Here is a 12876-nt window from a genome sequence, read left to right as displayed (position 1 = left end):
CTAGATCTGGTTATTATGATGTAATCTTTATCAATGTGTCCACCTATCTGGTTATTATAAAATAATGAAGAATTAAAGATAGTGTCTGATCACAATCGAGGTCGGTGAATAAAAGTATAAAACCCTCCCAGAAATAGATATATAATAAATCAAAGTGAAATGTCGATCCTCCTGGGCATAGTTGACATTTTGACGCGAAGATCGGTCACACACTAGCTAGGGCTAGATCACCTAGGTTGCTGCGGATCGAAGAACACAGGAAGGCTCACACTTACATGGTGAAGAACGGAGAGGTCTACGAGCAAACCCCACCAAAGGGTAACAAATCGTGCTTGCATAACGAAGAACCGCTAGTTTATGAACAAACTAGCAAAGAAACCATCGAAACCTTTGTCTGAGAGGAACCCCGTTAGGGCAAGAACATCAGCGGGTTGCCTTAGATCGTCTGGCAAGCCTAGGGAGTCATCCTTAGTCGGATCAAGAGATGAACATCAGCATATAGGTTGGAAAAAAAGATTAGAGAAAAAAATATATTAAATGTAAATTGGATGATTGTGTATTGTATATCTCAATCGGCCATGTACCCCCTATTTTATAGGGAGTAGAGTGGTCTTATCCTATTGAAAAATCAATGCGGCACTATTTTTATGCTATTATAGAGTTTTTCTTATATTAGGTCAAAACTGTCACGAGCCTATATAAGGCATATGCCTAATTTAAGTGTCAGCCCGACCAAAAAGGAAAACCTTCCCACGGAGTGCTTCCCCAAGATCCCAAGGTAAGTTGATGGCACTGCGTGATGCAAAAGTGGCATTGCAATAACAACAATTCCAATAAATAGTAATAGAAGATATATGATTCCCATGCCAACGGTCACTTTATACTATTTATTACAGACGGTTCTCAAGCTAACGCCAGTGGCACTGCGAGCTAAAACTAAACTCGGGCAATACTTGGAAAATAAACTTCTCTTATATATAAATCAATAATAAACCATAGCAATGATTCCAAATTAAAATTTTGATAATACTTGACGTTCAATTGAGCGGAGAGGCTCCTTAATCTGTTCCAAGCGGAAAGGAAAATAAACTGTAATGGCAGAGATAATAACTATTGTGCCAGTCCAAATCATGATCTACATCGACTTGGGTTTGTTGTCTCGTGAAAATTGCAAGTTGCAAATCTATTCCCTCGCGACGGCCTTTTTTTCGACCATACTTTTTTCCTCCTCAAAAGGTTCCTTGTGTTCAATCTATTAGTGCCCTCTTGACAGAGAGGTTGAAACCAAAGCCTTTTTATTTCCATCATACTCCCTCATTTGCCTATACAAAATAGATTTTAATAGTTAATTTCTCTTCTAACATATATTTAGTTGCTAAAAAAACTCTGAGACACTTTAAATATCAAATCTATTTGTACAAGTTTTATATCCTATAAACCTGCATATAGTCAAACATTGATCAAAATTTGTAAGATTCATTTTTTTCTCCTATCAAATATGCTAATCATTCCATATAGTATATAATATATCTATATATCTAGTATTTAGGAGCCAAATTGTCTCCCTTATTTTTTAAGCGTCTTCCTCTAACTAATTCCGTGAATATAAACGGTCTCTGTTCGTTTGTATACAACTCTTCTGTTTTATATGACACATATGGGCATAGGTTCTTAAGATAGCCTGAATAGTTAGGAATTCTAATTCAAACAGATACCTGCAATCATGAGTAAGTTGAATAGAAATTTGAACCCAAATAAAGCTAAAATTTCTACCGCGAAATCTTTTGTCTAGCCTAATCACACACCCGCTCGGATGTCGTAATTGTTTCCGTTTTCCATGTCCGAGTTGTTTTCTCTTTCAGTCGATTATTTTTCTTTTCTTTTACCATAACTTTTTTCTTCCCGTCAATTTTTTTACCATAATTTTTGTTTCTGTCCTACCCCTACTCTCTACGTTCGTTGATAATTTTGGTCTGCCTATCCTTTAAGTTGTGAATGTGCCTTGACACATCCGGCATCATAATAAAGACTCCATCCGACCCACACGTCATCCGAGCTCGTCATGTTTTATGGATTTTCCGAGCATCTTCAACGGTACCCAATAATCATTCTCAATCCATTATTTTTTAGAAGAATAAAAAATTCATCTTCAACAAGTCCTAAACTCACCTCCCAATCTTTTAGCACTTGGAAAAAAAAACTCTCTTGCACGTAAAGATAAGCGTCTCCAGGTCGTGCCTATCTTCTCCCGCAACGCCCGTATCCTTCGGCCAATCTAAAGCTGAAAAGACCGGGAAAGAATAAAGAATGCAAATATATACGAGAGAGAAATATTATATAAAAGTGGTTAGGATAATTTAGATATAGTATATGATTCTGATGTAAAATAATATTTTATATTTTAGGAGTGAATTATTGAAAATTATTGCAAATGATCTTATTTATTCCTCTAATACTTTTTAGTGAGTTGGAAAACTCAAGAAATTATTGGAAACTCTTGGAGATGGTCCATGGCCCCTCTCATTTTTTTTCCATTGCTGTTTTTATCCAAGCCGATTCTTCAGATGTTGTTTTTTTTTACAGTTTTTATTTACTTTGTTTATTTCTTTTTTTTCTCTGGTCTAGAATTCTGTCTGTTTTTCTGCCCTTTTTTTCCCCTCTGGACCACAATCTCGTCTGTTTTTCTGAATCGACTCCGTCGGCCGTTTTCCCCGTGCGTTAACAACGGAAAAATTATATGCAAGAAAATAACTAGTTTACGTGTGAACAATGCTTCCTAATATAGTCATAAACAATATCTGCATATACTTAAAATCAGTGTCCTGGAAACAAGAAGAAAACACAAAATCTATCGAGGAAGCATACTTTTAATCCGATTTATCAAAAGCTCAAAGTCCACCACGGTACTGCTCATATCTCTGAGCTACAAGTCGTCCGACAGACCTCATTACAAGTTGTAGTTCCATCGTAACGTATGAGCATATCCACCATTTTTTCGTCCTTCATTCTTTATCCCGGTCTATTAATCCCTCACCTCACCCGAGCATGAGTTTTTTTTTTGTCGAAAGAAGAATTATATTAGATAATAGCTTGGTCGATCAACACGTTATAAGCACTTTGGATTACATAAATTTCTAGAAACTAATTTTCATCTAAATTGTACCTATTTTGTGAATAGCTCCAGATCTTAAAACCAAACCAGTATGGCACTTTACAGTATGGATGACCGCACATGCAAACACTCGGCAAAAAGCCCGAAAACATATGTTCAACGAACGACGGCCAACATTCATGTAGTTGGAGTTGAGAAATTTTTTCTTTCTGATGTCTTCCTTCTTTTTCTTTCTGCCATTGAAGAATGAGAAAGACTGATATGAAACTTATACTCCCTAATCCTTCATCATGGCCAGATCTAACCATAATAAAACGAAGAAGAGACCGGAGAAAATTATTCTATGGCGGCGACATCATCTCTGTCTTGATGTCGCCGTCTGGAAATAAAAATCTCTATGTCGCCATACCAGTGAGGATGCTGACGTCATAGTTGTCGTCCTCATCTTCAACAGAGTCGACACGGAGAAAACGATTCCACCCTGCCCTCTCGTCGATGTAGAAGAGAAAGAGATAAATCACTAAAACAAAAAAAAAAACTTAGCATGGAGAGACACTAACTTAAGGACTCTCTCTGGCCTTGGGTGATAAAAATTATTTTCATTTAATTCCACAAAAAAAATAATATGATTTTTCTAAGATATATTAATCATATCAAATCATATTTTTTTTGTGAAATTAAATAAAAATATTTTTTATATGAAAATTATAGATCTCGACGAGATCTACAACTTTCTAGTTTTGAGTTTTTTCATTTGAAGTCGTTAAGATGTTCAAAAAAAATTAATGACATATTTACACTTAAAGATATTTTCGTCTTTTCACACCTACAGTTTAACGGCGTTAGAGCCAAAACTAATGGAAGTAGCATGGAGGACACACATAGAATTGTCTGGAAAGGTGCTCTCTTCCCGGTGACGTCCAGCGCAGCAAGCAGCAAACAAAAAACAAGACGTGTGCGAATACAAATAATGAAATGAAACCGGCCCGTCCCGTCTAGCGGTCCGGGTACAATCATGCCGTCCAAGTGGCGCGTAAATTTTAAAATCTGCACGTCACGTTCAGGCCCACTTGTGAGGAAAGGAACCTACTCCGCCGACCCATAGGCTCGGCCTTAGCGACAGCCCACCCCAGACCCCACCCCCTTTCCCCTCCCGTCGTCCCCGGCCGGCGCCAACTCCCCTCCAGTGAGCCGAGGCGGAGACGGTCACGGTGGGCAGAGTGACACGCCGCGCGCACGCCGCTCCAGATTTCGCCCACCCACGAACCCAGTAACCCACCCACCCATGGCGCTCGCCGCCTCCCACCACGGCCTCCTGCCCGTCGCCCCCGCCGCCACCCTTACCCCCACCCCGTCGGTGGGGCACCTGCGCTTCCGCGCCGCACGCCCTCTGCCCCGACCCGCCCGAAGGTGAGCGATCTGATCCCCGCGGGGCCCAGGGCCCGGGGCCCGTTTCCGTGCCGTCGCGCGCTGCTCGCCCTGCTCGGATGTTGCTCGCTGGAGGGATCGAGTCTCCGTGCTGCGCGGCTTCGCTAGATTATCCACTTGCGTTGCTCGTTACAGAGTAGCAATGGTTTCGTAGAATCGTAGGTGCTGGCTTTAGTACTCGCTAGGGGATTTTTCGTCCCGACGACTGGAGATGATGGTTGAGCCCCTGGTAATTCAGCCTGGTTCGTCGTTCGACGGTTTCGCCGAGTTGTCGGTTGATGATTTTGTTAGATTGGTATATGGAAAGTTTTGCCTGCGCCTGTGATAAGTTGGGCAGTAGTAGGATTCGTTTGGGAAGTTCTGTCTGCACGTCCTGTATCTGTTCAACCCTCAACTCTATCGTCTCAATTCCTAAGTTACATATAAATGATAGTACTAAATAGATCTTTTTTTTTGAGACGACGCCTTTCGATGCGTATTTCATTAAGCAGAAAGAGAGTTTTAAGCAAAACAACAAACTTCCCTGTTCTATACACTGTATGTAATAATCATCTTTATCTTTTTTAATTCTTACCAGAATTTGTTGCCAATCTATCAACTCAGCTAATGCGATGGGAGCTTCTTCAACGGTATGTTTTCACATGACTCCGTTTCCTTTCCTTTTTCTCCTTTTGCATCCACAGTTTCATGACAATGTAGCGTGCCCTTGTAGTCTCGAACTCTCGATTATAAGATCTGTTTACTTCTCTATTTGGCTGTCATCAGCACATATATGTTCTGATATACTCTTTTAATAAATGTTGGCTTACTGCTTGAGGAACTCCATTTATTCCTCGTGCTTTATTTCTTGTACATGCTGCTATTAATCAGTGGTAGACGCTACTTTTGTATTTATTCAATTTGCCGATGATTGCTTTAATGTGTATTCTTGGGAAAATTCTCATCCCAGACATCTGATGAGGCAGTCCCAGTCCCAGTTGTCCAGATAGATCAAGATTCAGACCGTGATGCAACCATTGTGCAGCTAAGTTTTGGAGATCGTTTGGGGGCACTACTTGATACGGTATAGATTTGTCTTTACATTGTTGCTGCTCAAACTTGTGATGTTTACATTTTTGCTGTATCTGCCAATTATTTTGCCTGGTATTCGCTGTTTGCAGATGAAAGCACTCAAGGACCTTGGCCTTGATGTCACAAAAGGAAGTGTGACAACTGACTCAGCTGTCACACAAACAAAGTTCCACATCATGCGATCGTGGGTGCTTGCTCCTTCCTGTTTTATATTCGTGTGCAGCATCTAGTTGTGTGTGTCTACGTGGAAAACAAAAGAGAGCATTTGCTATTCCTGCACATATGCATTTACATTCACTTTTAATGCCTAAGCGCATAGCATCGGCACATTTATGCTACCTTTGTTCAGCTTTCATGTGATAAGGTTTCTCAACTATACTCTGTACCTGTACACACATAGATTTCTTATACTGTTCCACTATTTTTCATCTAGCCTAGTGTTTTCTTGAGATATTTGATAGTAATCATATAATCCTCGCACATATGCTTTGTCACATATCAATCATTCAGAGTATTGACATTCCTTCTTGAAATCCCTTGTTCAATCTTAGATGAAAAAAGGGTGGCACCCTAAGGACTTTTGTACCAAGATTCCGTTTAAATGCTATAGCGTTACTTTAGCACTACATAATTTTTATTTGGATTAGTTCTTACAGTAATATTTTCTCCTCCCTTTTGTATGTATCTAGTGGACGCAAGGTTGAGGACCCTGACATGTTAGAAAGGATTCGGCTAACCATCATCAACAACCTTCTCCAGTATCATCCTGTATGTTTTAGATTCTTGTGTGTTTTAGTTGTTACTCTGCATCGTTATTGCTGTACCTATTTTTACTATTTCATTGAATGTAACTAACATAGTAGTCATGTAATCCTTGTATAGGAATCAAGTGAGAAGTTAGCGATGGGTGAATTTTTTGGGATAAAACCTCCTGAGAAGAAGGCAAGTATAATGCATTCCCATTCTGTAATTTCAGATGCTGTGCTGCATCATGTTATCTGGGTTTAGACATCTTTTTGACTACAATCTGTGAATTATCTCAAATTTAGGAAATGGAAGGCTTCAAATTTACTCTGTTATGCTATTGGTTCGTGCTTCGATCTTCGATAATACATTGAAGCCTGAACTTGCATTCTTTGATCTTTGAACTGGCAGGTTGTTGTCGATATTGGAACACGTATAGTTGTTGAAGATGATGGACCCAAAAGAAGGTTTGATTCTGCTAGCTCCTTTATTTAGCATGGTCCAAGCACGTACGGCCACTTCTAGATTAACTGTTATTTTGCATGTTTCGTGACGTGTCATGTTATGAAGGGCGGGCCTGGTGCAAGTGGTAGAGTCTTACCGCCTGTGACCGGAAGGTCCTGGGTTCGAGTCGTAGTCTCCTCGCATTGCACAGGCGAGGGTAAGGCTTGCCACTGACGCCCTTCCCCAGACCCCGCACAGAGCGGGAGCTCTCTGCACTGGGTACGCCCGTGACGTGTCATGTTATATATGTCAATCTTATTGTTTCATGCCCATGTGTATTGTTTTATCCTAGCAGAAGTCCTATACATTTGAAAATAAGTACTAACACCAAGTGGTATATTTCCCAAATATTTTGTACTACAGAATGAATTAGCTATTCGTGTACACCTGTACAGCAAGACATCAGGCAGAACCTCGTAGGTTTGAGCCGTGCTGTCTGCATTATGTAGTATCAGTTCCTGTAGAAAGACTTTGGAAAGAGCTATGCATTACTTCTCACACAAACCAAATAATTAGTAAACTGGATCTGGTTACAGCAGAAAGTTTTTTAGTATCACAGATAGGCTGAGAACATGTAGGCATGGGCAACACAATACCACGTGAAGCCATCAAAGTTGTTTTTCCTCATATGTATCATTAACTGTTTCAGGATTCTTTTAGCCCTATATTTTGCTTTTCACATAATAATCAGCTTCAAATCATTTTTTTGTGCCTATCTATTAGTTGTATCCTTTGATCCTTTCAAATTTGATGCATCCCAACATGTTAGAAATGCATATTTGTCCTTCCCCAGGAATCACTTCCAACATAAGTAGAATCTGAACTCGATGTCAGGGGCGGAGCTTCCTTAGGGCCAACCTGGGCCATGGCCCCCCTACTCATTTGTCATGTCCATTAGCAGCTCTTAATTAGGCTTGAAACTAATTAGCTAAATCTAGCAAAATCATTGGTTTTTGGTGTTTGGCCCCTGCTGATTACACTCCCAAGCTCTGCCACTGCTCGATGTGTATCTCTTTTTTGTTCATACAATGCTGCATCACTTGCTTCCTCATTGATTTCTGTTGAAATTCGCAGCATGCTTTACATAGAGACAGCCGATCGGCCTGGCCTACTTCTTGAGATAATCAAGATCATCGCGGACACAAATATTGATGTGGAATCAGCTGAGATTGATACTGAAGTATGCTGCATTTCACTTCATTGTTTTTTTCAGCTAAGACCATTAAAGCCTGTTAGATGATATTTTGGCATTTTATACAGGGTTTGGTTGCGAAGGACAAGTTCCATGTGAGTTACGGAGGTGCAAAACTAAACAGCTCCTTATCTCAGGTCTACTTCCTTGGTCATTTCAGCAACATCATAATCATTTCTACTTAATGTGATTTTTTTCTGTCTTCATTGTGTTCACTTTGCACACTTTATTTTGCTTTTGTATAGGCACTGATCAATTGTCTGCGTTATTACCTCCGAAGGCCTGAGACAGATGAAGACAGTTATTGATTGTTGTGTTGTCGAACCTTCCTAGTAGTACATTAAAATCAGAAACTTCAAACTTTGGCTTGAGTTCCTTCTCTATGAGCCCCTTGTACTGTAGCAAATGGAGTTACTATTGTAGCATCCATATATATGGACATAGGTGGCATTGAAATTTGGCTCACTAAACCATTTTGTAGTCATATACAGCTGGGAGCAACAGAATTAGGTTTCAATCATCGTTATCCCATTTGATTCCTGTTATATGGGATCACATTGGAAGGTCCTCGCATGATTGATGTTGTCTGTAAGTTGGTACAATCCATTTGCATGTAAAACTCAGCTGTGGACTGTGGTGTTCTCTGATGAAATAAATAAAAGAGCATTACAAAATCACCGACCACCTTGGTCCTGCTTCCTACTTGTTATCGTCAATTAAAATAGCTGCATTTATACTACTGAACCTTTTGCACTAATGGCAAAATTGAGATGAGCGTGAAGTTTGGGTTCTTCAGATATCAATCTGTGCATATCCCAGGTCAGGGTTGAGCGGCATGTCAGAAATGTGCTCTGTTATATCGCGATAGAAAGGGTCCAACTTGAGTATATAGTAACTGGCATTGAGTTCGTCGTGGATTTGAAACCTCTATTTTTTACTCGAAGTCTTTTGTGGTTTCTTCACATCCAGGTTCATTGTATGTTTGTGTTTGCATGTCACCAGGCTCGAACCCTAAGATTCATGTCAAAACCTCGCATTTGAATTTGATTTTGTAGCGTTCATACTCCTGGTCGGATGAATTTGATTTTGCAGCGTTTATACTCCTGGCCGGATTTTGGTCAGGATTCAGTGTGTGTGAAGCACTGAATCTAAGACAAGATTCTTGCACACATCTTGATGCAAATGAACGGTGCAGATGGCGTGTGCACCTCCGGCGGCAGCGCCAGCGCCAGCGCTGCTCTGGTAAACGTGGACGTGGCCTTGGTTTCCTCCGATCCCTCTTCCTCTCCAGTCTCCAGCCCGCGGCGCCTTTCTGTCTCACCAGCCGCCGCCGCCGCCGCCGCCGCCTAGGCATCACCGCCGTCAAAGCCAGCTCAGCCGCCGCTTCCCGGGCATCTCAGTCAAGGCCCCCCTCTGCCCGCCCTCCACTCCAGGTCGGGGGCCGCAGCCTGGGGCGCGCCCTCGACCCCATACGGGCGCCGGAATCTAGTGGATTGGATGCACCGCAGCCATTGCCACAGGTTCCTTCTCGCCGCCGCCGCGCCATCATTCATGGCGAGGCGTCGCCGGGCGGTACCAGAATCATAATCCATGCTATTCAACATCCCACACTGCAAATCACAAGCTCCTGTAGCCGCCGCCGCCGCCGCCGCCGCCGTAGCAGCTGTTTCCAGCATCCGCTTCTCCTCCTCCTCCCTGCCGGCGCTGGTTCAGCTGCCTCCGCCCCTGCACGAGGAGAACCCGTTCGCCGCGCTCCTAGCCTCTGACCCCCCACCGCCGGAGCCTCTCCGCCAGGTGCTCGCCACGGGCGACGTCCACTCCGCGCTCCGCGGCCTCCCGGGCCTCGCGCGCCAGTTGTTCCGGTGGGCGGAGACCACCCCGTGTGGCTTCCCCCGCTCCGCCTCCGCGTTCGCCGCCGTCCTCGTCCCGCTCGCCCGAGCCAACCACATCCGGGCTGCCTACCCTGTCTCCCTCCGCGCCCTGCACCTCGGCCTCCTCCTCCCCCTCGTGTCCCTCCTCCTATCGGCTCCCCTCTCTCCCGCCCCACGGTCACTATTGAGCCTCCTCTTACGCTTGTCCACCAAGTACTCAAAGGAATGCAAAGCCCGCGACGCCACGCCCGACACCTGTTCGACGCTGTGCCTGTCCGCCTTCCGCGAGATGGCAAGCCACGGCGTGGCCCCTGACGTTAAAGACTGCAACCGTGTGCTCCGTGTATTGCGTGATGCAGCCAGGTGGGACGACATTTGTGCTGTGCATGTGGAGATGCTCCAGCTCGGGATTGAGCCGAGTATTGTCACATACAATACTTTGCTGGATTCTTTCTTGAAGGAGGGAAGGAAGGACAAGGTTGACATGCTACTGAAGGAGATGGAGACCCGGGGGAGTGGTTGCTTGCCGAACGATGTCACGTACAATGTGGTGATTACTGGGTTGGCTAGGAAAGGTGACCTTGAGGAGGCAGCGGAGCTGGTTGAGCGAATGCGTCTGTCCAAGAAGGCTTCATCCTTCACTTATAATCCACTTATCACTGGGTTGCTTGCAAGGGGCTTTGTCAAAAAGGTTGATGATTTGCAGCTGGAGATGGAGAATGAGGGCATTATGCCTACAGTAGTGACGTACAATGCAATGATCCATGGGCTGCTTCAAAGTGGGCAGATAGAGGCTACACAGGCAAAGTTTGTGGAAATGAGGGCGATGGGCTTGCTACCAGATGTGATCACCTACAATTCTTTGCTAAATGGGTATTGCAAGGCAGGTAGCTTGAAAGAGGCTCTTTTGTTGTATCGCGATTTGAGGCGTGCAGGGTTAGCACCAACAGTTTTGACATATAACATTCTTATCGATGGTTATTGTAGATTAGGTGATTTAGAGGAAGCCAGGAGATTGAAAGAGGAAATGGTAGAACAGGGTTGTTTGCCTGATGTTTGTACATATACAATTCTCATGAAGGGCTCGCATAATGCGCGTAGCCTTGCTATGGCAAGAGAATTCTTTGATGAGATGCTGAGCAAAGGTTTGCAGCCAGATTGCTTTGCCTATAATACAAGGATTTGTGCGGAGCTAACCCTAGGGGCTATTTCCAAAGCTTTCCAGTTGAGAGAGGTGATGATGTTGGAAGGCATATCTTCTGATACAGTGACATACAATATCCTTATTGATGGACTGTGCAAGACTGGTAACCTGAAAGATGCCAAAGAGCTGCAGATGAAGATGGTCAGTAATGGTTTACAGCCTGATTGTATCACATACACCTGCTTGATTCATGCGCACTGTGAAAGGGGACTCCTAAGAGAAGCAAGAAAATTTTTTAAGGACATGATCTCAGATGGTTTGGCACCCTCAGCTGTGACCTACACTGTTTTTATTCATGCATATTGTAGAAGAGGAAACCTTTATTCAGCGTATGGTTGGTTTCGAAAGATGCTGGTGGAAGGAGTTGAACCTAATGAGATAACATATAATGTCCTCATACATGCATTATGCAGGACGGGCAGAACTCAACTGGCTTATCGTCATTTTCATGAGATGCTAGAAAGGGGATTGGTGCCAAACAAATACACATATACTTTGTTGATAGATGGGAACTGTAAAGAGGGCAACTGGGAATATGTGATGAGATTCTATTTTGAAATGCATCAGAACAGTATTCATCCAGATTATTTAACACATAAGGCCTTGTTCAACGGATTTGATGAAGGTCACATGCACCATGCAATTGAGTACTTGGAGAATGTTGTTTTGGGTGAATAGATTGATCGATCTCTGAAAGCTTGTCCTCTTGTCCTTGCTTCGCTGTTGTCTCCCTGTAAGAGCTTTCTCCTATATGCATATTTCTCTTCATCAGTGGCTTGTTACCTAGCTTTGCTCATGTCTCCAACCAATTTCCGTTTTTGTTTTCAGGCCAGAGGTGATAGATGGAGTTCGTGGGCCATTCATTTCAAAATGGAAAGAAAAAAAGAGTTTGAAACAACATTCTCTGAGTTAAGCTGCTGGGTGCTTTCTAAATGAATAGTTAAGCAAAAAGAGGCCTTCCTCTTGCTGCTCAGAGATGATAGATGGAGTTTGGGGGCAATTCCATCCAAAAGAAGAAAAGCAAGACTTTGGGACCATGTTCTCTTAGTTAATCAGCTGGGTGCTTCCCAAATGAATAGTTGATCACAAACAGGTCTTCCCCTTGCTGCTTAAACCTTGTCAGAATTCTTTCCTTGGCATCATAGCTATGGAGATACGTTTTCTAGTGAAAACTGGGTGGTAGGCATCTGCTCCGTTTCTAAAAACCTCTCTTGATACAATTCTGTCCCCTTTGTTATTTCCTTTTGATAAGGTATACTGGAAACTTGTTGGCCCTCAATTCCTTACCCAACTATCTGAAATAGTAAATGGCCGTGGACCTTTGCGACTGAGCTTTCTTCAATTATATATAGGATTTCTCTTGGTAAGAACATTCCGAGAATTTTTTGTAACGAATAATTCTTGTATCACCATCAATTTTGCCATAGGCTAAGTCATAGTATATTGACCTGTCAGATATGTAACTGTATTCTCATTCATTGAATCATTTAATGAGAAGATTATTCATTTAAAAAATTCAGCTATATCCCAACTGTTATTGACATGAACAATTTTTTTTGTCAAAAAGGTTCTTTTAATTTTCGGCCCACATCAGCATTTGTTGTTTCACTTCTGTTAAAACTTCAGAGCTCCCGAGTTCGCAAGAGGTTGGATCCGAGGTGCAAACCTGTAGCTGAATATATGTATTAAATGGTACTTGGTCTTGGTTAGTGATTTGCCAAATAAGTAGAAGTGGAAAGTGTATGGCCTG

The 12876-nt window shown here is 42.7% G+C and overlaps 2 protein-coding genes across 2 annotated transcripts; both read left to right on the top strand.

The window, feature by feature from the left end:
- Window positions 1-4248: 4248 nt before the first annotated feature.
- Window positions 4249-8725, top strand: LOC136508048 (ACT domain-containing protein ACR12-like). The gene is made up of 10 exons (XM_066502657.1): window positions 4249-4522; window positions 5118-5169; window positions 5490-5603; window positions 5701-5795; window positions 6301-6379; window positions 6494-6553; window positions 6767-6822; window positions 7934-8039; window positions 8120-8188; window positions 8297-8725. The coding sequence occupies exons 1-10, from the start codon at window positions 4398-4400 to the stop codon at window positions 8357-8359; spliced, it is 819 nt and encodes a 272-aa protein (XP_066358754.1). The 5' UTR covers window positions 4249-4397; the 3' UTR covers window positions 8360-8725.
- A 619-nt stretch (window positions 8726-9344) lies between these two features.
- Window positions 9345-12630, top strand: LOC136508725 (pentatricopeptide repeat-containing protein At1g22960, mitochondrial-like). The gene is made up of 2 exons (XM_066503491.1): window positions 9345-11859; window positions 11955-12630. The coding sequence occupies exon 1, from the start codon at window positions 9642-9644 to the stop codon at window positions 11802-11804; it is 2163 nt and encodes a 720-aa protein (XP_066359588.1). The 5' UTR covers window positions 9345-9641; the 3' UTR covers window positions 11805-11859; window positions 11955-12630.
- The last annotated feature ends 246 nt before the right edge of the window (window positions 12631-12876 follow it).

Source organism: Miscanthus floridulus, chromosome 15, assembly GCF_019320115.1.
Source record: "Miscanthus floridulus cultivar M001 chromosome 15, ASM1932011v1, whole genome shotgun sequence".
NCBI lineage: Eukaryota > Viridiplantae > Streptophyta > Magnoliopsida > Poales > Poaceae > Miscanthus > Miscanthus floridulus.
This window is presented reverse-complemented; position numbering and strand designations above follow the sequence as displayed.